This window comes from Dromiciops gliroides, chromosome 3, assembly GCF_019393635.1.
Source record: "Dromiciops gliroides isolate mDroGli1 chromosome 3, mDroGli1.pri, whole genome shotgun sequence".
Classification (NCBI taxonomy): Eukaryota; Metazoa; Chordata; class Mammalia; order Microbiotheria; family Microbiotheriidae; genus Dromiciops; species Dromiciops gliroides.
In genome coordinates, this window is record NC_057863.1 from 244,934,899 (window position 1) to 244,961,098 (window position 26,200).

The 26,200-nt window shown below is 39.1% G+C and overlaps 1 protein-coding gene across 1 annotated transcript in view; it reads right to left on the reverse strand.

Annotated features, from left to right (window-relative positions):
- Window positions 1–24,509, reverse strand: part of LOC122749879 (radial spoke head 1 homolog) — a 36,674-nt gene extending 12,165 nt beyond the window's left edge. The window contains exons 1-5 of the mRNA XM_043996441.1: window positions 24,194–24,509; window positions 14,679–14,792; window positions 14,472–14,577; window positions 11,244–11,334; window positions 1,493–1,628 (exon numbers count right to left, since the gene is read on the reverse strand). Of these exons, the coding sequence (XP_043852376.1) occupies window positions 1,493–1,628; window positions 11,244–11,334; window positions 14,472–14,577; window positions 14,679–14,792; window positions 24,194–24,250 (504 nt within the window). The 5' untranslated portion in view covers window positions 24,251–24,509. The remainder of the gene's footprint in view (window positions 1–1,492; window positions 1,629–11,243; window positions 11,335–14,471; window positions 14,578–14,678; window positions 14,793–24,193) is intronic.
- Window positions 24,510–26,200: the final 1,691 nt, after the last annotated feature.

Consider the following 26,200-nt stretch of genomic DNA (forward strand, 5'->3'; position numbering starts at 1 on the left):
ATTTCAGGGATGGGCAAGTTCACTGCCATCCATTCATTAAGAGTTGAGCATAGGGGCAGCTAGGTGGTGCAGTGGATAGAGCACCAGCCCTGTAATCAGGAGTACCTGAGTTCAAATTCGGCCTAAGACACATAACACTTACTAGCTGTGTGACCCTGGGCAAGTCACTTAACCTCAATTGCCTCACTAAAAAAAAAAAAAAGAGTTGAGAATAGAAGGATCAGACTGGATCACTGTCAAGAGTAGACAAGATTGGGCAGCTAGGTGATACAGTGGATAAAACACTAGCCCTGGATTCAGGAGGACCTGAGTTCAAATCCAGCCTCAGACACTTGACACTTAGTAGCTATGTGATCCTGGGCAAGTCAGTTAACCCTCACTGCCCCCCCCACACACAAAAAAGAGTAGACAAGATTGCATCAATTGGTAAAATAAGGGGGGATGAGATTATCATTGAGTCCTCCAATGCTATTTCAGAAAGCCTTTACATCGCATGGAAGTATTTCTTTTTCTTATGATTAATTACCTTATTAGATACATTTCTTAATGTTCTGAGGTGGAAGAGGTAGGAATTTTACTTTTAAGTAGCTGTTCAGTCTGCCACATGACTAGGAGTAGCACTGATAGATGCTGACTCTCAGAGAATGTAAAGAAGATCAAAAAGCTTATATATAATTATATGACAATGAAATGATTATTAATAACTGGTGATTTGGGGAGATCCAGAGTTACCCCCTTTTTTCTAAAGTCCTCATTTCAAGACTCAGTCTCTGAAGGACATTGCTGATAACGGTATTTGAATTAATTTTCTCCTCAATCTTGTTTAGACCCCCATCTAGTTGGAGAAGTATATTGTGCCATACACAGGTATGGGTGGGGATAAATTCTTTGATTAGATTGCCACCACAGAAATACCTATTCTTTCAGGAGCTGGGAGCCCACCACCATAATTGGTGTTTGGCATTAGAGAGTGTCGCTGACCCATTTTATTGGCAATATGCTAGCATTATTAATAAAATGATTAATTACCCAGAAATTATGTGTCTTTAATTGTTTAAACATCACAATGATAAATGTGTAAGAGTCTTTTCTGAAGAATAAACATTTGATTTCTCAATTTTTGAGGAGAGAACATATATGAAAAAGGAATTAAAAGGTTTGACTAATTTTTTGGAGAGGTACAATGAAATAGCAGGAAAAGGGATGTGAGAAAAAATGTTATTGGGATACTCATAGACAAAATTTCACTCCACTCAAATCCTGTTCCTCTGTTGATAATAAAGGTAGAAGTAACAAGATAATCATTGATGAAGTGAGGCATATGATCTTAATAATCTCATATATCACATCATACTGTCCTTTCACAGGGTGCCACCATATTTTTTTAATTTCAATTTTAGTACTTGTATTTTGTAATTTTTGCACATTGACAGATATTTATAACGATATTTTGTTACATTTATTCAAAAGCTACACTTTTAGAACTACTTACATTTTTTCCCATGAACTTGCCCTGGTATTTATGGTTTATGTGAATGAGTTCTGCCGCTCCCTCTTGTTTTCCATTTACCCAAGTACCAACATACTTAGAGCCAGTCTCAGCATAGATGTAAGTTCCTTGCCCATGCCTGATTGAAGAAGGAAATACTTTAAATTTTGCATAGGTTAAAATTAAAGAGTTGTTTTAATTGATTGGGAAATAAAGTTTCACAGGCAAAAAAAATGAAAATAAAGTTAAAGCCAAATTGCTGGATATAGAGGAAAGAGCATGGGATGAGGAATCAAATGATTTGGGTTCACCTTTCTGACTCTTCTACTTATTGTGTGACCTTAGGCAAATCATTGCAGATTTAAAGCTCAAAAGCATTGGAGGTACATTTGGGAGATAATCTATGGGCCTCAATTTTCTCATCTGCAAAGTGAATGGGTTGGACTAGATCAGGGCTTCTTAAATTTTTTCTACTCGCTACCCCCCCTTTTGGGGGGGGCAGGGAAATGAGGGTTAAGTGACTTGCCCAAGGTCACACAACTAGTGTCAAGTGTCTGAGGCCAGATTTGAACTTAGGTCCTCCTGAATCCAGGGCCAATGCTAGCATATTGCCACTATGTTATCTAGTTGTCCCCTCCTTTTTGCCCAAGAATTTTTTACATCCTCTGGGGTGTATAGGTATATAAGATAGGTATACATAACTACACAAGTTCACATTTCACCATCCTGGTCTCACCCCTTTGGTCATCTTTACAGCTTATCAATGTCCATCTTAAAATGTGACAACTAGAATTCAATGCCATAATTTAAATATGGTCTGATGGAGGCAAAGTACAATAGGACTATCACTTTCCTAGTATTGGACGCTATGCCTCTCTCAAAGTAGCTTAATACTGAAAGTAGCCTATTTCACTGTTACACTCGATAATGACCATTCAAGCTTGAAATCCACACAAAACTATGAATTACCTGAGGGACTTCCCCTTCAGGGTATACTTATAAACTTTATAGATCCTTACTGATCTTGATGTCCAGTAAAACTTAGTTTTTTTTCAGATGAATTATTGTCTAGTCATGTTTCCCCCATCTTGTATTTATGAAGTTCTTTGTTAAACCAAGTGTAAGAGGTTACATTCAACCCTATTAAATTTCATTCTATGAGTAACATCATATGTAATGGACTACATTGTAGACCTGGTGTTAGGAAGACATAGATTCAAATTCTGACACATCCTCAAGTTGTATGCTCATGGAAAATTCTTTTGCCCTCTCTTAGCCACAGAAAACTAAAAAATTCCATGTTATAGACAGTTCACAATCTGCTTCAGTAAAGGACATTCTACATAAAATGAATCATAGGGCCTTGACATAGATTTCATCTTATTAAATTTGGTCCAACATTCTAACTTTTTGAATTTCTTTTAGATTCTTCTGTTATTAATTGGTTAACTTTATCACCTTTCTTACCTTGTATGATCTGCGAATTTGATAATGATGCTGTCTGGTCCTCTACCCACTGATAAAAATGTTAAGTAATTTTGTTGCCTGGTTTTCTTCAAGTCCTGGCTAATATCCTGTCTTCTACAGGAATCTTTTCCCGACTTCCCTTAATTCTAGCATCTTCCCTCAGTTGATTATCTCCAAATCATTCTGTATATATCTTGTTTGTACATACTTGTTTGGATGTTGTCTTCCCATTAGACTGTGAATGCTTTGAGAGCAAGGACTGTTTTTTTGCCTTTCTTTATCTCCCCAGGACTTAGTTTGGTGCCTGGAACATAATAGGTATTTAGGAAATGTTTATTGACTAAATAAGTGACTCAAATAACAGGGACAAGGGCAGATCCCTGAGGCACAGTAACAGAGACCTTCATCCATGTTGATATCAAACTTTTAAAAACTAATTTTTTAGTCTAGTCATTCAACGAGTCCCAAATCTAACTAGCTAAACTAATTTCTCACCCACATTTAATCAATAAAAACAATGAGAGACTCTGTCAAATACTTTGCTAAAACAGGTAAACTACAATATATCTATTTTTAAAATCCCCGATCTACTAATCTAGATTATAAAAATGGTTGGTTCAGAGGGAATAGAACTGGAGAGACTTCTGCCAGTCCTAAACTAAGGGTCTATGCCTTTTCTGGTTTTGTTCTAGTATTTCTTGTAGTCTCGTGGAGTCCTTGATTTCTGTATGGTCCATTCTGATTTACGGGGAAACTGTTACTTGGGTAACAGCTTCCTCTTCTTTCTTCTAAAACTCTCATTTAATGCCTAATCCTTTCCCCTAAGACTTTCATTTAATTTATAATCTCATTTTAAAACTTGCTTCATTCTTCCAGGAATTTTACTAAAGCTTGTTGTCAAACTGTCTTTTGGTTGGAAGCTTTGCTTATACATGTTGTGAAGTTTCTCCTGGGTATATATCATATATCCTCTAAATGACTTCTTTTTGGTCAGTGTCTTTTTCTGTTTATTCATTTTTCTAGCCTTACTTCCTTAATTAGGACTTATGTCTGGGCCAGGCTCTGAGATCTTCTGGAAGGTGGCCTAGATCTGTGTCATTTGGACCTGTTGCTACTGCTTCCTCTGAAGGCAGAGGGCTGTGTTCTTCAAAGATCTCACAGTTGATGCAGGTCAGCAGAATTAAAACTTTTAGTTCTGGGGCAGCTAGGTGGTGCAGTGGATAGAGCACCGGCCCTGGATTCAGGAGTACCCAAGTTCAAATCCGGCCTCAGACACTTAACACTTACTAGCTGTGTGACCCTGGGCAAGTCACTTAACACCAATTGCCTCACTTAAAAAAAAACAAACAAAAAAACCCCCCCAAACCTTTTAATTCCTTAAGGAGTCTGATATAGAGTATAATTTGATAGCTGCCATCTTTGTATGAGCTTTGCAGGTTCCTGACCTTTGTCCAGAAGGTTCCTGGTATCCCTACTCCAAACTCTAATCCTAATTCCCCTAAATTCACAACTGAGAGCTCTGAGTTTTCCTTGTTTCCACCTTCTGGGAGGCCTCTCTGTACTCTGCTCCTAGGCTAGGCTTTTCTACCTCAAGACTTTCCCTAATACTTTTAAGTTTCCGGCTCTCTCTGTTTCACAACCTGGGCTGGAAATAGCAACTTATTGTAGTTTCTCCTTGTGGGATTCCTGATTATTACTCAATGTGATGCTTTTTCTCCCTTCTTGCCCCTCTTTCTGCTTCCAGTCCCAGCTCTCTCAATATACTGGTATCTTGAGATAAACGGTGTGCCATCAACTTAGGAGTCTTTTGTATGGCTCTAGTTGCATTGCTAGACACCAATACTCTAGGTATGCAATATGCATTTTTTGCTCATAATCAGCTGCCAGACTTATAATGGATGCAGCAATACAATTTATAGTTAAAACCTTCTATATTTTGTCTTGTTCACTAGAATGTGAGTTACTCCAGATCAGAAACTTTTATATCTGTATTCCCAGCATGTAGCACAATAATTTGCACATAGTGAATAACAAATGTTTCATTCATTCATTCATGTATCAGTGTTAAAACATTCACCTAAGCTAAAGTTATCCCAATGGAACGATTCTGACACAAAAAGGAAATATACCAGAAAACATACTGTACAATTACTATCTTTAAAAAAGGGAAAAACAATTATTCTTTTCTAGTGGATCCCTATAAAAGGTTGGTATCCAAGTGATGTAGTTTCAGATGGAAAGATTTTCCATCTTTTTTCCAGAGGGGCCTTCAAATGTAAATAGCCCAGATGAAATCCATATAGTATTGCTTTCTCTCTAGAGCTTCTCCCAGTTTTGACTTATACTCATGGCATGGGTCCAGAGAGGAACGGCTGTTATTTTGGGTTCCATGACTAAGCTTGTGAATGGCTACTTCTACTATGATAGCTTCTGAGATCTCATCAGTGTGGTTCACTTTAATAATCAGCAAGTACATAATTAGCTTTTACCAAAGGAATTTACAAAGATTTTAATTAAGAAGATTTGGTACAAAACCTTTCCCCATAAAAATGCAACACTCTCACAAATGTACAAAGAATCTATGGGAAGAGTGGGCTCAAACTTAGTGTTAAGTCATAGTTGGGTACACATGATTTTCTAAAATGCAGGTCTGATTATGGCATGCCACTACTCATTAAACTCCATTGTCTCCCTGTTGCCCTAGGAGCAAATATAAAATGCTCTGTTGGGCACTGAAAGCCCTTCATAATGTAGTCTTCTCCTACCTTTCCAATCTTCTTACACCTTACTCACTATCGCATCTGCTTCTATCCAGGGACACTGGCCTCTTGGCTGGTCCATGAACAAGACACTCAATCTCTCAGCTCTGGGCATTTTCTCTGTCACCCATGCCTGGATTAGTTTCCCCTTCTGCTCCAAGTACTTGCCTCCCTGGCTTCCTTTAAGTCCCAACTAAAATCTTTCCTTTTATAGGAAGCCTTCCCCAACCTCTTTTAATTCCAGTGCCTTCCCTGTGTTAATTATTTTTTATTTATCCTATATGTAGCTTGCTTTGTATATATTTGTTTCTATGTTGTCTCCCCTATTAGATGGTAAGCTCCTTGGTATCCTCAGCTAGGAGTTTAATAAATGTTAATTGTTTGATATTGATTGATTGACATGCAAGATACATATCTGACAAAGGTCATTCTAGATCTTGCTACTTCATGACCCAGAAAATTCTTGCTCTGGAGACTCTTCATGTAGCTATCGTTAGGTACAGTGTTTCTGTTGGGTTCATCACTCCACTGCTAGGTGGGACTTGCTTCTCACAGGGCATGATGTCTATATTGGCATGTCCTTACTGTTTCATCAGTAAGGAAGGATGCAGACAGAGGGGTAGAGGGGCAGATTGTAATACAAATAGGGTTGTGGGCAAGATAAACTCCAGACAAAATGAAGTTGCTTTATGTTTCTTTGCTATCCACAGTACCCTTAGCAAGATACCTACCTCACTTTAACTTATAGTAACCATTTTCCAAATCTTCAGCGATCACTAGACAAGGACCATTTGCCCAATAATAACTAAACAGCTCTGGGATTCAAGGTTCCCCAGTTTTTCTAAGTGCTAAGGTTCTCCTGTTGGGCTTGGGATGAGACAGTGAAAAAGTCTATGCCCAAGGAGAAATGTCATTATCTCTGCTATCCTTTTCACAAGCAAATGAGTTACTCAAAACCTCAGATTTCATTACAAGACATAGAATTACAAGGTAATAATCCAGCTAGGTGGTGCAATAGATAGATGCTGGAGTCAGGAACAGCTGAGATTAAATCTGGACTCAGGCACTTACTATGTGACCCTCGGCAAATCACTTCACCCTATTTGCCTCAGTTCCCTCATCTGTAAATGAGACGGAGAAGGAAATGGCAAACTACTCCAGTAAATTTGCCAAGAAAACCCCAAATGGGGTCACAGAGAGGTGAAACAACTGAACAACAACAGTATTACCTGAAAGACCCTCACACTTACATCTCATTGTTTTACAAACTTGTTCCTTATGACCTAAAAATTAGCTTGGTTCTAAAAGATGCACAGCCTTACAGAGGTGAGTTCTACAACACTGCTTATTAGGGAAAAAGAACACATGCCCAGCTCAATGGGCAACACTACAAAAAATAAGGCTGAACACTGACAAAGGGAAGGTGGTTGCCCAGGGCCTTTTCTCTGCCCACTCACTTATGTGGGTGGATGGAAAAGACTCAGGAGTTTAAAAGTAGAGGAATTGACCCTGTTAACAAATGAACTGCAAAGTCAGTAAAGAAGAGAGCCAGTTATGCAATAAACTAGATCTTGAAGATGTTTAATAGTACATTTTTTTGTCCTTTCATTTGTCCTTTTGGAGAGTTGCAGCAAAAGGTAAAATTTCTCCTGGCTCCTCTGTTTACTATGACAATGAATAAATGAATGAAGAAGCATTTTTAAAACACTTAATATTTGTTAGGCTCTGTGCTAAGTGCTATGGATAGAATTATTACATTTTAATAAGAGAATACAATATAAGCATACCTCAGAGATATTGCTGGTTGGCTTCTAGACCATCTCAATAAAGCGAATATTGCAATAAAGTGAGTCGCATCAATTTTTTGGTTTTCCAGTACATATAAAAGTTATGTTTTGGGGCAGCTAGGTGGTGCAGTGGATAGAGTACTGGCCCTGGATTCAGAAGGACCTGAGTTCAAATCCGGCCTCAGACACTTGACACTAGCTGTGTGACCCTGGGCAAGTCACTTAACCCCAATTGCCTCACCAAAAAAAAAAAAAATAAAATAAATAAAAGTTATGTTTGTGCTATACAGTAGTCTATTAAGTGTGCAATAGTATTAATTCTAAAAAAAACCCAATGTATATACCTTGATTAAAAAACACTTTATTGTTAAATATACCTGAGCCTTCTGTGAATAATAATCTTTTTGCTGGTGGAGGGTGATGCCTCAGTGTTGATGACTGCTGACTAATCAAAGTGGTGGTTGCTGAAGGTTGGGGTGACTGTGGCAATTTTAAAAATTATGATAACGATGAATTTTGCTACATCAATTGATTCTTCTTTTCATGAAAGATTTCTCTGTGGTATATGATGCTGTTTGACAGTATTTTACCCAAAGTAGAACTTCTTTCAAAATTGGAGTTAATCAACTAAGTTTATGTAATATTCTTCAATATTGTTGTGTCTTAGGAAATAGGGAGGCCCAACAAAAGGGAGATAGATGGAAGAATGGCTGGTAAGTGGAACAGTCAGAACATGCACTACATTTATCAATTAAGCTCACAGTCTTATATGGGTGTAGCTCATGGCACTCCAAAACAATTACAATAGTAACATCGGTGCTCCAATCACAGATCACTGTAACAGATGCAATAATAATGAAAAAGTTTGAAATATTGTGAAAATTACCAAAATGTGAAACAGAAACATGATGTAAGCACGTTAGAAAAATGACACCAACAGACTTGCTGGAGGCAGGTTTGCCACAAACCTTCAATTTGTAAAAAAACCCCACAAAAACCAAAACCAAATAACAGAAATGTGCAATATCTCTGAAGCACAATAAAGCAATTTGCTTGCTTCTCTGGAAGCCTTTTCTGCTAAATGCCTGTGTCTCTGCCTTTTCCCCTGATCTTTTAAGTCATATGACATTCCTTCAACTAGAATCTTTTGTGTGACTCTAGATGCAATTATATGATTAGACAAAGCAAAAACAAAAATTCCCAGCATAAAAAAATATAAACAAGGAAATAACATTAAGCCAAAAGGAACCATAGACATCAACCCAAATCAATAGCAAACTCATATTCTCTAAATGTCTTAAGATCTAAATTTATAAAGAAACAATGAACTGAATTACAAGAAGATGTATATAGTAATAGCAGGAAACTTTTATTTCCCTCTCCATTTTGTACAAATCTAAATGAAACATAAACAAAAGGGAGATTGCAAGATTGAACACATTGCTGTAGAAACTAGAGGTAAAAATTTGTGGCATTCTTTTAAATGGTACTGAAAAGGAATATATATATATATATATATATATACTCTTATACATATAAATAATACATATGAAAGTTGTTGTTTATCTTTTTTTTTAAAAGAACCAATGATATCACAGAGTGATGTCGACTCTCACATCAATTGTATTTAAGTGAGGCAGAGTCATACAAAGTTGTCAGCTTTATTCTCTTCTAGTCATTCAAGTTCAGTGGCAAGACAAAGTAAGGACAACCAGCAATGGCCCACTATGCAGTGGGTTACCTTGGCATCTTCAAAATCTGAGCAAACTCTAAGAGCTCCAAAGCACTGGCTTCAGCCTTCTTCACGGTCTTTGGAACAAATTGTTTTCATCCATCCATTCCACCAGGGGAAGTCTTCACATGCTTGGGGTAGGCACTCCCCTAATTCACCAATGGGTCTGAGGCCCATTGTTACCCTCGACTTGGTTTAGCTCATCTACTGAAAAGGTTTACTGGAGTGTGGCCACTGCACATACTACAGCTTCTTGGAGCCACTGGTGAGAGTTGGGTGAAGGTGCACGGACACCAAAGGTACATGAGCAGCCCTGAAAAGGACTTGGCAAGCTCTCACCCTAGAGGTGCTAGTTTTTGTTTTTGTTTATTTTACATATTCATATACATGTAAAGAATATACAGCCTTTCTAGGTATTCATTTTCCCTATGTATGTACCTCTCTACTTTTGACCTCTATGTGAATGCCACTCTTTCCATTGATGCTTTGTGTCCTTGAGGGATAGTATAATCCAAGTTTATGGAGAAGAGATTTTATTACTATACCTTTTATTACTTACTAAGCAAAGTAAATGCCTTTGCTTTTAGCCAACTAAATCCTCTGGCTGAATATCATGGGCAAACTCACTGGTGAGATCTCATGAGCTATAGTTTTAAGAGTGTGGAACCGTGGCAGTTAGGTGGTACAGTGGATAAAGCACCAGCCATGAATTCAGGAGGACCTGAGGTCAAATCTGGCCTCAGACACTTGACACTTACTAGCTGTGTGAACCAGGGCAAGTCACTTAACCCTCACTGCCCTGCCAAAAAAAAAAAGAATGTGGAACCACAGAATACCTTGAATTTGTTATAGTCATTCCCCTGGGGACTCCATCGGCCAGATTGACTTGAGTTGGTATCTCAAACAGGAAGTTGCATAGTTACAAAACAGGAAATATTTTTGCCCAATTCTATCATGTACACTGGTCAAAGGCGGGAAATCCTCAGCCTGTGCTTAAACAGAGGAGCCTATCATGAAACAAAACTTAGCTTTCTAAACACAGTGGTTGGTTATAGTAATTTTGTATATCACTCTAAAAGCCACACAAAGAAGGTCTACATTTCCTAGAAACGAATAAGGGACTGTAATTCTTCTCTGGGATCCAACACAATCCCTTCTATAACAATAGCTATCTATATAGCACATTAAGTTTTACTAAGTGATTTGTCTACATTATTTTATTTGAGGCTCACAACACTGTGAGACAGGTATGATATATATTAATATTCCCATTTTACACATGAAGAAACTCAGGTTGAAAGAGCTTAAATTATTCATTTCTGGTCAAATAGAGTTAAGTATCAAAAGAGAGATTAGAATTAAGGTCTACTCAGAGTTATAACTAGCAATTTTGCATTCAGGGAAAATTTTACAAAATGCAGGACAAAGTAATGCTGCTCTATCCCATGTAAGGACTGAAGAAAAGCTCGCCTGGGATATAGTGACTGGGGGAAAGAAAGCACATTCCATCTCATAGCTTCCTATATGACCTAATTATTTTTGCTACCCAGGTTCCAAACTCAGTTTTTTATACATTGCTGAAAGTGCTATGAGTACTTTTCAAATTTCAGCACCCTGAGGCAAAGCACCAATCGTTATACCCTGGTTATAACTTTACTGAATCCAAGTCTAGCATTCTATCTCCTATGTTCTTCTGTGCTCTGTTATAAATGAGAGCAGAGTGCAAATGCTACTTTCTTTAGTTGTGCGGTGAGAACTTTCCCCACATAAACCGGTGGAGGGCTGTCTTATGAAGTTGGTCTTCTGAGACAGAGGCCATAGGATCATACTGAGGTAGATATTTTCTAGAATGCTTTCTTTCCAATTCATGTAAGAATTTGTAAGAGTTGTAGATTTCATTGTTATTAATTTTTTTCTTAATAAATATAATAAATCCGAACACACATCACAGTTGAAATAAAAATATAAGACTGAATAAACAGTAAAACAAAACAAAAAATAAAACAAACCTTTGGCCAGCAAACCATTCCCCTGTATATGTATCATTATTTGGATAGTGATAAACTCCAAAGCCATGCTTTTCATCATTTACCCATTCTCCTGAAATTGACAATGAAAAAAAAAACATGCCAGCATAAGGAATCAAATTTGGGCTGTCTTTGAAATTTTATAATGTACTATGGTGTTATACACACATCTAAAGAGAAATATTAATTGTTTGAATAATGAAAACATCTAGAGAAAGTCATAACTTTCAGAGGGATGCTAAGTGATTGGTCAAAGTATTTATTGAGTACCTAATGTGTGTCGGGCACTTATACAAATGGAAAACACAGTTCCTTCCCTAAAGAAGCTTACCGGACTATCACACATTCATCAATCAGAGATCAAATATGAGAAAATATAAAATACAATCTGTGTTGAACTGCATAGTATAGGCTGTATTTGTGGTAATTCAGAAAATTATAAGGATAAATGAGGGCTACAGTAGTAAGGCTTGATATAGGGGTCACAGGACTTGAGCCAAGCAATAAAGTCACAGAATATTAGAATTATAAGGGACTTTTCAGATGAGCCTGCCCATTACCCTTCACTTTTCTTTACCCTTGATAAGGAAACAGAGACAGAGTGTTTCCCACACAGCCAATTTGAGGTGGAACCAACAAAAGAATCTAGTTTTTCCTTAACTCTCAGTCCATTATTCTATCCCCATACCATGATATATATTGATGGGTGGAAAGGGACAGAGGAGCACGTAGGGGTGGGAATAATTATTATGATGTGTGAATACAATGAAAAAAATTGTCCTGTCTAAAGTGGGGTTTATGAGTTGGAAAGTAGAGAGTTAACAAGGATAACAAAAAAGATCGCTTAGCTAGGATGTGGGTACTTTAAAAAGGGTCTATATAATTCTGAACTTGTCAAAGAATATGACTAGGCATTTTTCAAAGGGAAAATCCAAGGTATCAAGCATCATCTGAAAAATGCTCTAAATTACTAAGAGAAATGCAAATTTAAAGAACTTTCGGGATCTACCGCATACCCCTCAGAATAGTAAGGCTGTGGGAAAACAGGAACGAGAGTGCAGAGTTGGTGGAATTATGAATTGATTTAGCCACTCTGGAAAGTAGAGAAGAACTATGTCCAAGAAGTTACCAAATGGTTCATGACTTTTGCCCAGCTAGACTATTAGTAGTCCTACATCCCAAAGAAAACAAGGAAAGAGAAAAAGGATCTATTTGTATAAAAAGAACAAACAAATTATAGCAGTTCTTTTTGTGGTAGTCAAAAATTAGAGACTAAGAGTGCATATCTTCCTATTGTAGAATGACTAAAAATGTATAATATTTGCGTGTATGTATGTAATAAGAAATAATAAAATGGGGGGAAGTTAGGTGGTGCAGTGGATAAAGCATTGGCCTTGGATTCAGGAGGACCCGAGTTCAAATCTAGCCTCAGATACTTGACAACAGCTGTGTGACCCTGGGGACAAGTCACTTAACCCTCACTTCCCTGCCCCCCCCAAAGAAATAATGAAATGTACAATTTTTAAAGCAATGAGTAATGATGAAATGGACAATTTCAGAAGACACTGGGAAGACCTTTATTAACTGATGCAGAGCCAAGTGAATAGAACTATTAGAACAATCTATACAATTACTAATAACATCACAGAGAAAAACGACTTTGTAAGATTTTAGAACTCTGATCAACAGTATGATAAACCACGAGGCCAAAAGAATGAAGATGGAACATGGCACTCATTCTTGATACAGGTAAGAAACTTAAAATGCAGAGATACACATTTTCAGATACTTTCCCTGTGGGGCTTATGAAAAGTTTCACAACAGTAAAGGTTATATATACTTATTTCATATACCTATATTCCTGGGCTTGCATAAAAATTTCTCAGGCAAAAAGGGGTCATAAGTAGAAAAAAATTCAAGAAGCCCTTACATAGAAGATGCTTAATAAGTAAGTGCTTGTTGACTGATTATCTTTGACAATAAAGGTGATATTTTTAGCAAGACAAATAATGAATTTGCTTGATGCGTTTCTTTTAGGTGAAAGAAAACTCCAACATAAATAACTTTGGTTTCATAAAGACTCTTATCAAAACCATATCCTGCCTCAGCACCAGATTTTGATATGTATTAAGAACTCATCAATCATTTCTTCCAACTGGTTTAGAATCATCATAAAACTCATAGATTATGTCAATCATCTGACCCAAATCCTTCAATTGTTTCTCACTACTTACTAGATGATGTCTCAAACTCCTTAGCCTGGTATTGGAGGGCACAGTCTAGCCCCAACAGAATTTTCTTTTGGTTTGTTCATTGGTTTGTTTTTGTGAGTCAATGAGGGTTAAGTGACTTGCCCAGGGTCACACAGCTAGTAAGTGTCAAGTGTCTGAGGCTGGATTTGAACTCAGGTCCTCCTGAATACAGGGCCGGTATTCTATCCACTGTGCCACCTAGCTGCCCCCCAACAGAACTTTCTAGTTTTTTTTCTCCCATTATTTCCCAACATGACCATTCCGTTTGTCAGACTATTATTACTACTCTCCAATATCTCCAACTAATTCTTTGCTTGTGTCATTCCCCACACTCATGCTCCAGCTAATACTCCATACTCATGTCTTTTTCTTTACTTCTCTGAAAAGTGTTTTCTGATCACACAAACCCCAAACAGATTTTTTTTTTTTAGTGAGGCAATTGGGGTTAAGTGACTTGCCCAGGGTCACACAGCTAGTGTTAAGTGTCTGAGGCTGGATTTGAACTCAGGTACTCCTGATTCCAGGGCTGGTGCTCTATCCACTGCGCCACCTAGCTGCCCCCCCAAACAGATTTTTAAAGCAATGACTTTTGGGGGGTGTCATTTATTAACAAGGTTCCTGACTTTCTCTCTTTCTCTGTCTGTCTCTCTATCTCTCTGTCTCTGTCTGTCTCTGTCTCTCCCAATATTTATGGCTTCTCTCTTACTGGCTAGATTGTGAAGTCTTTGAAGGAAGGGACTACATTTTTATATTTTTATTTATCTACTATCTCCCACAGTAGATAGTATAATGCTTTGTACATAACAAGCATTCAATAAATGAATGTTGACCAACTGAAACAAAGAATTTTGCAGCTTCCCTCATACTTCAGTATTCACAGATAAGCTCACTCATCAAGAGAAAAACCAAACTGGTTTTATGTTGAACCATTAATATTTAACTTACGATACAATTTTACCTTCATATTGTGATCCATCTGCATAGAAAAAAGTGCCTTGACCATGTTTTTTATTTTCTTTGTATTCTCCAATGTATCGAGAACCATTCTTAAACCTGTAGGTCCCCTGAAACATATTTTTACATATTACTCCTAAGTTAAAATATGCCCTAAAAATCATAGATGCAGTTTTTAGAAGATAAATTCACCTAACACATTTATTCTTACCTGACCATGTCTTTTACCATGTTCATATTGTCCTTCATATTTATCCCCATTGGGCAATATTGCTTTTCCAAATCCATGTCGTTCACCTTCCTCATTACGTTCTCCTTCATATTCCTGAAGAAATTAGATAATCAGAGTGAACTGATTTATTTAATAGATGAATCTATGTATTCTTTCTTCTGAGAGTACCTGAAATTATACAAGATAGGCTACTTCTTCTGGTTACTCTGCTCGGCTCTGGCCAGCTCTGCTAATATTTCACATGTTCAATATTTTTAAACTTCCTTTTAATAACTGATTTCAGGTACTCTCAAAAGACTATCTTATTCCCCAAAATAACCTTTGCACATGGTTATTGATGCCTGAAATTCCCTTTACTTTAGATAAAGCTTTTCACTTGACAGTTAGAAATAAAGAATACATTTTCACCCAGAGGTAACACAGTGCCTTGAACTCACAATAAAGCTTAGGCAACTGATATCAGATTCTTTACTTGAAGGAGATGTACAGCTAAGTGATATATAGTGAATTTATAAGCTCCTGATATGTTTGATGTTTACTGGTTTTATGAAAGCATCTAACTTTAGTAAAACAAAAGGCAGAACTCCCACACATGTATAAAAATTATACTTCATATAAAAATATGCAAAAATTATATAATACACACAACCACAGATATAACTTCCTTCAATCACCCACTTAAAATCGAGTCTAAATAAGGAGATCTAGGCTCATTTAAGGTGTTGACCAACGTCATGGAAAATGAGAAATGTAGTGGAGGGAAGTACACTTGGAATGGAGTTTCAGAACCTGGATTTGACTTCCTGAGTTAAAATCTGACCTCATATAATTATTAGCTGTGTGACCCTGGGCAATTTACTCAACCCTGTTTGCCTCAGTTTCTTCATCTGAAGATGGAGAAAGAAATGGCAAACTACTCTAGTATCTTTGCTAAGAAAACCCTAAATGGGGTCATGAAGAGTAGAACACAACTGAAATGACTGAACAACAATCACAGTATCCCCAGAACATTACAAAATATATTCCATGAAATCTACTACATTGTAAAAGAGTACTGTGATTGGAGGCAGCTAGGTGGCACAGTGGATAAAGCACCCGCCCTGGATTCAGGAGGACCTGATCAAATCCAGTCTCAGACACTTGACACTTACTAGCTATGTGACCCTGGGAAAATCACTTAGCCCTCATTGCCCTGCCAAAAAACAAACAAACCAAGTACTGTAATAACTAGAGCAGAACAAAGCAGAATAGGAAAGAGACAGGAGAGTCAGAAATCAAACAGATGTTTAATTTGATTGTGAGGGAAATGGCTTACAAGTGGAGTTCTCTTTCCTAAGAAAGGATGGAAACTAGATATATGTCCCATGCCACCCCCATTGGGGGACCCCCTTTAGTGTGGGCAAATCTCAATACATATACCAATGGCTACGCAGTGAGCTGTATCCCTGACAATGAAGGGTAACAGAAACAATGAGGCAAGTTTGATTCATAGCAAGGCTTCATGACCAGAACATGGAACCTGCAGGCGCTTGTCCAAGCTCAGGGACCACCTGGTGTTGGTGTGAAACAATTCTGGGATTTTGCTGCAGCAGAGTTCATCTAGAGGGTGAGCACAAAGGATTGTTGTTTTGCCAGGCTCAGGGCACAGCTTGCTTGCTTGGCCTTAGCTCTGGAAAACAGGGTATTTCTTTCTTTCTTTCTTTTTTTTTTTGTTTTTAGTGAGGCAATTGGGGTTAAGTGACTTGCCCAGGGTCACACAGCTATTAAGTGTTAAGTGTCTGAAGCCGGATTTGAACTCAGGTACTCCTGACTCCAAGGCCAGTGCTCTATCCACTGTGCCACCTAGCTGCCCAAACAGGGTATTTCTTAATAGAGGAGTAAAAACAGAGGGGTGGTCTTAGCATAGCGATCCTGACAACTGCAACCAACATATAACCAACATATGATCAGTCAGGAAACCCAGAGAACAGAGTAAAAGAGGCAGTGTAGCATAATAGAATGTGTACTGAAATTGTAGTGGGGAAAACCTTGGTCTAAATCCTTTCTCTGATATTTAATATCCCTGTGTCAAAGTATATACAGCAATGGGGCTGGAGACAAGAAGAGCTGAATTCAAATTTAGCCTCAGACACCTATTAGTTGTGTAACTGTGGGCAAGTCATTTAATCTCTCTTTGACTCAGTTGCCTCAACTATAAAATGGGAATAATAACAGCACCCATCTCACAGGATTGTTGTGAGGATCGAATGAGATAATACTTGTAAAGCACTTAGCATAGTGCCTGGCACATGGTAGAAGCTTAATAAATCTTGTTGCCTTCCCCTCCTCCCCTTCCTCTCTGTAACTATGGATAAATCATTTAAATTCTGAGCCTCAGTGCCCACACCTGTAAAATGAAGGGGTTGCATTTAAATATATGACCCTGTGATATGGGGGAGGAAAAGTCACACAAGATGGGCTCCCATGTATGGGTTGTGATTTACACTGTTAGAAGGAACTTCTAAATTAATGAGATCACATATATTTGACTATGTGGCATTTAAAAAGTGTTGAGAGATAATTTCTGGGTATTTTAATCATTTTGTTAATAATTCCAGCATTTTAATAAAAGGATGGTTGTTTCTCCCCCTTGTGACCACTGCTCTAGCTATCATATAGGCTTCCATTCTTTACTCTGATACTTCTTCAGAGTCTTTTGTTATAGTTTGTACCCTTCCCACATCATTACATGTCTCTACTGCCCTCTGAGTGATCTTCTTTAGAGACTGGAGACTCATACACTTGTAAAGCAATGGTATTTTTTTTTTTTTGGCGGAGCAGTGGGGGTTAAGTGACTTGTCCAGGGTCACACAGCTAGTAAGTGTCAAGTGTCTGAAGTCGGATTTGAACTCAGGTACTCCTGAATCCAAGGTTGGTGCTTTATCCACTGCGCCACCTAGCTGCCCCTAAGCAATAGTATTTTTAAAATGGGATCTTGTTTTAGGATAAGTTAGAGGGTCATTAAAAGTACTACAGGGGGCAGTGTAATATAAAGAAGTACAATAAGCCGCCCCACCCCCCCAAAAAACCCCAACAACACAACTCCTTCAAATAGCTCTAGAAACTGTACCAGATAGGGAAATCCAAGAAAAATTCACAGTGAATCACTTTTCTATCCCAGATTGGGATAGACAGAGACAATGGGGATGGGAGTCTGGGTAGGAGGTTGGAGCATTCCAACACAAGGAGAGAATGAACACCCAGAAACAAGTGCCAACTGGCAGCTCTGTCACCCACTAGCCAGTTCTAGTTCACAAATACAGGTCAAACTGTGGAGGGGATCTGTGCCCAGGGTTGGTATTCAGGAGTAGGAATGGTAGCAAATCCTAGCCTATCTACCAAGACAAGCAGGAAGAGTGACTTAGACCCTAGGAGCAAAGCAAGGTCTCAGTTCCAGTTTCTAGTCCATTCTGAAATCTGCAGAAGAATTACCAGGGGAATATCATACCCAAAGTTCTGTTACTCTGAACCAGCTCACTGACAATTGCTGAGTCTAGCAGTAGTCTGCTTGCTCAGACCCAAACATAATTTGGGAACTTGCAGAGCTCAGACTAAGGGGACATCAATCAGATTTTGCCTGGGTTAGACCAACTTTGGGAGCGCTGAAACTTTCAGGTCGCTAAACTGAGCTGACTCTAAGATACTGGAATAAGACAACACTCAGTACCCCAAGAAAGAAGCAAACAGGCTAGGAATTCCCTCCAGAAATTCACAGACCCTGGTCCTAACATTAAGTTTGAGGTAAAAAAGTAGACTGGAAGAATGAACAAACAAACAAACAAACAAAAATTCCACCATACAAAGCTATTATGGTGACAAGGATGCTTATGACACAAACTCAGAAGAAGAAAATTATTCCCAAACATTTACAAGCAAACTCTCTAATTAAAACACAGCCTGGGCATAAATTCAACTAGAACTCCTCAAAAGGATGAAGCAAAAGTTTAAAAATAAACAAACAAATGAATGAATAGATAGATAGATAGATAGATAGATAGATAGATAGATAGATAGATAGATAGATAGATAGATAGATAAATTAATGAATGAATGAATAAAAATGAGGCCACTAGGTAGTGCAATGGATAAAGCACCAGCCCTGGATTCAGGAGTACCTGAGTTCAAAGCCGGCTTCAGACACTTGACACTTACAAGCTGTGTGACCCTGGGCAAGTCACTTAATCCCAACTGCCTCACAAAAAAAAAAATGCTTTCCTAATGACGACCCAGTCATATTCTAGTCACTATTATAAGGTTGAAAGAGTATCAAACATGAACACAGAAAACAGGTTAAATCCCATCCTCATTTTCCTAATTTATAAAATGGGAACAATTCTCTCACCATTTACCTCAAACATTAAAGCAGTGTATGAATGTGAACTATTTATTGTTTTGTAATACAGTTATTTGTGCATGCCTTACCTCCTTTGTCAGTCAACAAGCATTTATCAAACGCCTACGATGTGTCAGGCATTGTGTTAAGCACTGGAAAAAAAGAAAGGCAGAAGTGGGGCAGCTAGGTTGCGCAGTGGATAAAGCACTGGCCCTGGATTCAGGAGGACCTGAATTCAAATCTGGCCTCGGACACTTGACACTTACTAGCTGTGTGACCGTGGGCAAGTCACTTAAGCCTCATTGCCCTGCAAAAAAAAGACACCCCCCCAGCAAAAAAGAAAAAAAGACAGAAATAGCCCCTGCTTTCAGAAAATTCAGAGTTCTAATAGGGGAAACAATATGCAAACAACTATTTATAAAGAAGACATATAGGATGAATTGAAGATAATCAACAAGGGAAGGCAGTACTCCACTGCACCACCTAGCGGCCCCCTAGGAAAGCACTTTTTAAACCTTAAATTGCTATGAAATTCAAATGACTGTTATGATTGTTAAAATAGAATAGACAAAAGTGCTATAAGAATTCTGAGAACTGAGCAATGGCTTCTAACAAAGGGAGAACCTCTCAGAAGGAAAACTGCAATTGACCTGGGTCTTGAAGAATAGGGAATGTTGGAAAGCACATTCTAAACCTAGAATGGTGTGAACAAAGGTATGGAGGTAGTGGGAAATGTTCTTGGTGCACAGAGTAAATCCAGTTTGCTTCAAGCATGATTTGTGAAGGGGAAGAGCTTGAAGCAGTGGTCTTCAGTTTGGGATTAAACCCTAGCTCTGACACTTCTTGGCTTTGTGAATTCAAGTCAACAAGTATTTATGAAGTACCCATAATGTTGGGTCAGATGGGGCAAGTCACTTCAATATCAGTTGCTCGTTTCTAAAATATCACAATATTGGATTGTTATAAAGAGAATGGAGCAGCTAGATGGAAAACTGGATAGAGCACTGGCCCTGGAGTCAAGAGGACCTGAGTTCAAATTTCACCTCAGACACTAGCTATGTGACCCCGGGCAAGTCACTTAACCCAAACTGCCTTAAACATCCAGGGCCATCTCCAGTTGTCCTATTAACATATCTTGCCACTGGACCCAGATAGTTCTGGAGGAGAAAAGTGAGGTTGGTGACAACAGCCCTTCCTCACTTAAATCTAATTCAGTGCAAGTCATGATGTCTGTCTGTCATGGCCCTCTTCCAGAAAGAAGGACAAACAATAATAAAGGGTACTTAAGAAAGCACTAAAGCATTACTGGAAAAACATAATGGAAAACTTTGGCAAATTTGGCTTTTATAATGTAAACAGTGAGAAGCCAGATAATTTTTTCAAGAATAGAATGGGGGCAGCTAGGTGGCACAATGGATAGAGCACCGGCCCTGGAGTCAGGAGTACCTGAATTCAAATCTGGCCTCAGACACTTAACACTTAATAGCTGTGTGACCCTGAGCAAGTCACTTAACCCCAATTGCCTCACTTAAAAAAAAAAAAAATAGAATGGCATAGGGGCAGCTAGGTGGTGCAGTGGATAGAGCACCGGCCCTGGAGTCAGGAGGACCTGAGTTCAAATCCGGCCTCAGATACTTAACACTTACTAGCTGTGTGACCCTGGGCAAGTCACGTAACCCCAATTGCTTCACAAAAAAAAAAAAAAAGAATAGAATGGCATGACCATTTTAGGAAGATGGGAGGGGAAGGAGAGAGGGAGAACATTTGTGACTCAAAATCTTGTAAAGGTGAATGCTAAAAAAATTGTCTTGACATATAATTGGGAAAAAATAAAATACTACTTAAAAGAAACAATAGAGTGGCATGATCAGTATCTGGAAGTTGAATCCGACAGTGGTATGCAACATTTTTCTGGAGGTTTGTAAGGGGGCAGGATAGCAATGAAAAAATAATGAAGAGAAGAAGGAAGGTGAACATTTAAAAAGGTAAGGGCTTAGAAGGAACAGGAGGAGGGACTGGGAGGCAGAAGGGGAAAGACAAGAAGAGAAAATGAATGGGTTGGTAATCACTGTCATTTTGGAGAAATCAAAAGTCAAAGGGGGCTCCAAAAGCTGCATCTTGTACATTATACCACTCCCCAGCTTCTACTGCAATTGTGGACTTGGTCACAGGCTAGATCTTCTGGGATTTTAGTTTCGATGTGTCATGGGGAAATTGGTGGTGATGGGGGTCCTTAGTTTTTCCTCTTTAAAGAATTACACCCGGGGCAGCTAGGTGGCACAGTGGATAAAGCACCGGCCCTGGAGTCAGGAGGACCTGAGTTCAAATCTGGGCTCAGACACTTAACACTTACTAGCTGTGTGACCCTGGGCAAGTCACTTAACCCCAATTGCCTCACCAAAAAAAGCAAAAACAAAACAAAACAAAATAAAGAATTACACCCTCTCGAACACAAATCCAATTAGAATAAAATAATTTTTTATTTAGGCGCTAGAGAAAATGACATGGGGAGATGGTTCGGAGACCTTCTCTGAGATACCTATCTCCTTGAAGAGGAGAAAGGCAAAAACTTTTATAGAGGACTGATGGTGGGGGGCAGCTAGGTGGTGCAGTGAATAAAGCATAGGCCCTGGATTCAGGAGGACCTGAGCTCAAATCTGGCCTCAGACACTTGACACTAGCTGTGTGACCTTGAGCAAGTTGCTTAACCTTCATTGCCCCAAGCAAAAAAAAAAAAAGAAAGAAAGAAAGAAAGAAAGAAAAAGAAAAAAAAAGAGGACAGATGGTGGAGGGACAGATGAGGTGATCAGATGACTGTGGAAAGTTCCCTTTGGGGGTGGAGAAAGCTGGAATGAGGGGAGGTGGCCCTGACTTCTGGAGTTATCTGTCCCTTTGATGCCACTCAGGCAGCAGCCATGCCTAATAGGCTTATCATTCTTGCTTTTCAAGGTGTGTCTTGTCCTTCAGTTTAGCTGGCCAGTTTAAACTTTAATCCTAACTCCATAACAGGATGGGTAGAAAGGAAAGGGAAAGATTTACAAAACATGTCCCATTCACAGACTCAAGAAAATATCTTTCTCGCCTGTTGGCTCTTCCCCACCCTCCAACTCCCAGAATCTCCCTCCCCCTACCTCCCAGATATTGGAGGAGGGAACAAGACAAAAGCACTGACCCAAGAAATGTCAATCAAGAGTCTACTAAGTACAAGCATAAGTGTGTGTTACTGAGAGACAGAGGAAAACAAAAATAGTGCCTGCCTTTCAAAGAGTTTATGGCAATAAAGCACTTAGATGAGTAAACACAGGAAAAAGAGAGTACAAAAAGAATAAAAACAAACAAAAACAAAACCCCAAACTGGAGAGATCAGGAGAGGCTTTCCATTAAAGTGACACCTAAGACTATAAGAGGAGATGAAAAGAAGTTAGGAGGGAATGTGTTCTAGGCTTGGGATATAGTGCAAAGACACCAAGATAAAAGATACTATGTTGAAGAGTTCCGGAAACAATAAGCAAACCATTTTGGCTGGAAGGAGAATCCAAGTCTAGGAAAGTAGGCTGGAAGCAGATAGTGAAAAGCTTTAAATACCAGGAGGAGTTTGTTTTTTATTTACATTTTTTTTGAGCGAGGGTTAAATGACTTGCCCAGGGTCACACAGCTATTAAGTGTCAAGTGTCTGAGGTCATATTTGAACTCAGGTCCTCCTGAATCCAGGGCTGGTGCTTTATCCACTACGCCACCTAGCTGCCCTGGAGTTTGTTTTTTATACAAGGGGCAAGAGACCTCCACCAAAGGTTTTGAGCAGTCCTAGAAGAGAGAGGAATAAACAAGTTGGGAGTCATTTACAACACCCTTATGAAAAGGGGACAAATGTGAGGGTTTTTGAAGTAGAAATGGTCAGATTTAGCAACTGATTGGACATGCAAGTACTGAGTATGAAGAGTGGAGGATGACTACAGGGGTACAAACCTGAGTGAAAGGATGATCATCTCAACAGAAATAAATAGGGAAGAAATAGCAGTGGGGTTGGGGGAGAGTATAATGAGCCTAAGATGCCAGGTAGAAATGTCCAAGAGGCAGTAGGAAATGTGGGACTGAATCAGAAGAGAGAAAACAGGCAGTGTGATGCAGTAGACAGAGAACTGGCCTCAAAGCTTGGAAAATCTGGTTTCAAATTCCACCTCTGACACATATTACATTACCCTTGGCTAGTAACCTCTCAGTGCTCTAGGCCAAAGCTTTTTAAACTGTGTGCCACGACCCCATATAGGGGTCTCATAACTGAATGTGGGGGTCAGGAAAAATTTAGCATTAGCAAAAGGTTATGTATACTTATTTTATATACTTATATACCCAGGCTCACGTAAAGATTTCTCTGGCTAAAAGGGGTCTTGAGTGGGAAAAGTTTAAGAAGCCCTGCTCTAGAGGCAAACCTCTGAGACTATAAATTGCAGAGAAGGTATCCACTGGCATTGCAATCAATGATAGGTCCAGTCTTTATCCCGATGTATTTTATGTATAACTATCTGGCATAGAATAATAGTAACATAAATTCAGGTCTTAAAGATATCTCAGAAATCATCTAGTGCAACCCACTAGTTTTACAAATGAAGAAACTAATGGTTAAAGGAGTTTTCCAAAGAGTGAGTGGATGTTACACACACTACCTCTCAGAGAGGAATAGAAAGGTTCAGTCTCAAGTGGCTGATTCAAATTCAGGTACCCCCAGACTTCAACCTCAGGGGAAAGTTCAACACTTTCCCCACTGCATTACACCACCAACTGAACCCATTGGAGTTGATGAGATCACCTAAAGAGGGATCGAAGGAGGGCTAGAAGACAGATACAGAGAGCAAAGGAAGATATCCTTGGCACACACACAAGGCAGCTACGATGCTCCATTAAAGAAAACAGGGTAATTTTCAGAAAGGTTGGAAGTAAACCAGGACAGAACTCTGTTAACCACGTTATTCGCACTGTTGATAAACCAAGCAATGAGGGAGCATCTAGGAGGAAAGGGCTGCAGATGCCCTATTAGGCTGAAGTCACAAGCGGGACACAAATGTCCCCCTCCTCCTCCCTGCCGCCTCTTCCCTCACCCGGAATCCATAATCCTCATCCTCACCCCGAGATAAGGCAATTTCTCCTCTTCCTCATATTCCTCAGAGCCATCATCAGACATGACTTCACCACCACGACTCCTGCCTCCGGAGGGGTTTAGTCACTTCGGGCCTCAATTTTTCCGTCAACAAGCACCAAGAAGAAGCCATGCACTGGTGCACACCTTCCCTCCTCCAGCCCTAAACCAGTCATCCCCAAGCTCAGGATCTCCTTCCCCAGCCCTGAAAAGGGGGGTGAGGAGTGAGGGAGGGGCGTGGACGAAGTTGAGACTCAGGAAAAGAACAAAAGATACAAACGTGGGGGAGGGGAGAGAGTGTTTGTATGGGAGGTGGCAATGCTGAGCGTGCAGCGGTTGTTATAGCAACCCATAGCAACAGAGACAAGGTCTTGTTTTCCTGCCTGTCCCGAAGGAAACTAAATAGAGAGGGAACTAGAATGCGCAGAGAAGGAATCAGGAACGCGTATAATCATAGAATCTCAGAAATAGAACAAATTCTTAGAGGTTCTTTTTGACGCCCCCCCCCCCTCCCTCGAGGAAAAGTGATTGTGAATTCACTGCCTCCAAAAGCAAGCCGTCCCATTTTGAAGTAGCTCTAATTGCTAGGAAATTGTGCTTACGTGGAGCCCAAATCCGTCCTCTGTAACTTCCTTCCCTTTCCCCTGGTTCTCTGGAGTCAAGCAAAACAAGTCTAATCCATCTTGCCCATAAAATAGCCCTTCAGAATATTTCAAGACAGTTATCACGGCACGCCTAAATCTTCTGTTCTCTTCCTTCAGTTCACTCTGCATGGGAGAGCCTTCAGTAATTTCACCTCCTTGCCCTACTTTTAGACGTCTGTCAAAAGGCATTTGTCAACGTCCATCCTAAAATTTGGTAGCCTGAACTAAAGACATACTCCAGATGTGATCAGAGTACATCAAGCCTATCACTTTCTTGGTTCTGAGCATTACTTTATATGTAGTTATCATGGCACGTGTTTTGGGGTGCCCAAAACAACTAGCCAGGTTTATGGTACTCTGCGGGTCCATAGCCACTCAAAACAATTGTTCACAAGGCCCCACTGATGTAATTACTTTTATCTCCTCATTTGGAAAACACAATTATTTCTTTTTTTTTTTCTTTTGGTGAGGCAATTGGGGTTAAGTGACTTGCCCAGGGTCACACAGCTAGTAAGTGTTAAGTGTCTGAGGCCGGATTTAAACTAAGGCCTCCTGACTCCAGGGCTGGTGCTCTATCCACTGCACCACCTAGTTGCCCAAAACACAGTTGTTTCAAAGTAAAAATAATGAATGTAGTAAGATTTGCAAAAAAAACACTCCTCTCATAAATTTAGGGCACATGGGGGCAGCTAGGTGGCGCACGGATAAAGCACTGGATTCAGGAGAACCTGAGTTCAAATCCAGCATCAAACACTTGACACTATCTGTGTGACCCTGGGCAAGTCACTTAGCCCTCATTGCCCCACCAAAAAAAAAAAAAAAAAAAGCTTAGGGCACATGAATATACATGCCATCGGGAGGAAAAGCGAGATTGCATAAGGATCCTATCTATATATGAGTGATATATATGGAAGGGCAGCTTATATCGTATTATAGGATCTCTGGTGTTTTCTTTCTTTCTTTCTTTTTTTGTTGTTGTTGTTTTTTGTTTTTTTTTCCTGATAAAAGTATTTTTTTTCCAGTTACATATAAAGATAGGTCTCAACATTTGTTTATACAAGCTTTCCAATTTCAGATTTTTCTCCCTCCCTCTCCTCCCTCCCCCCTCCCCTAGATAGCAGGTAATCTGATATAGGTTATATATATATATATATATATATATATATATATATATATATATGTATGTATGTGTGTATGTATGTATATGTATGTAGATATATGTAGATATATGTGTGTATACATATATATAAAAAATATATATTATATATAATAACATTAAACATATTTCTGCATTAGTCATGTTATAAGAGAAGAATCAGAGCAATGAAGAAAAACATCAAAATAGAAAAAC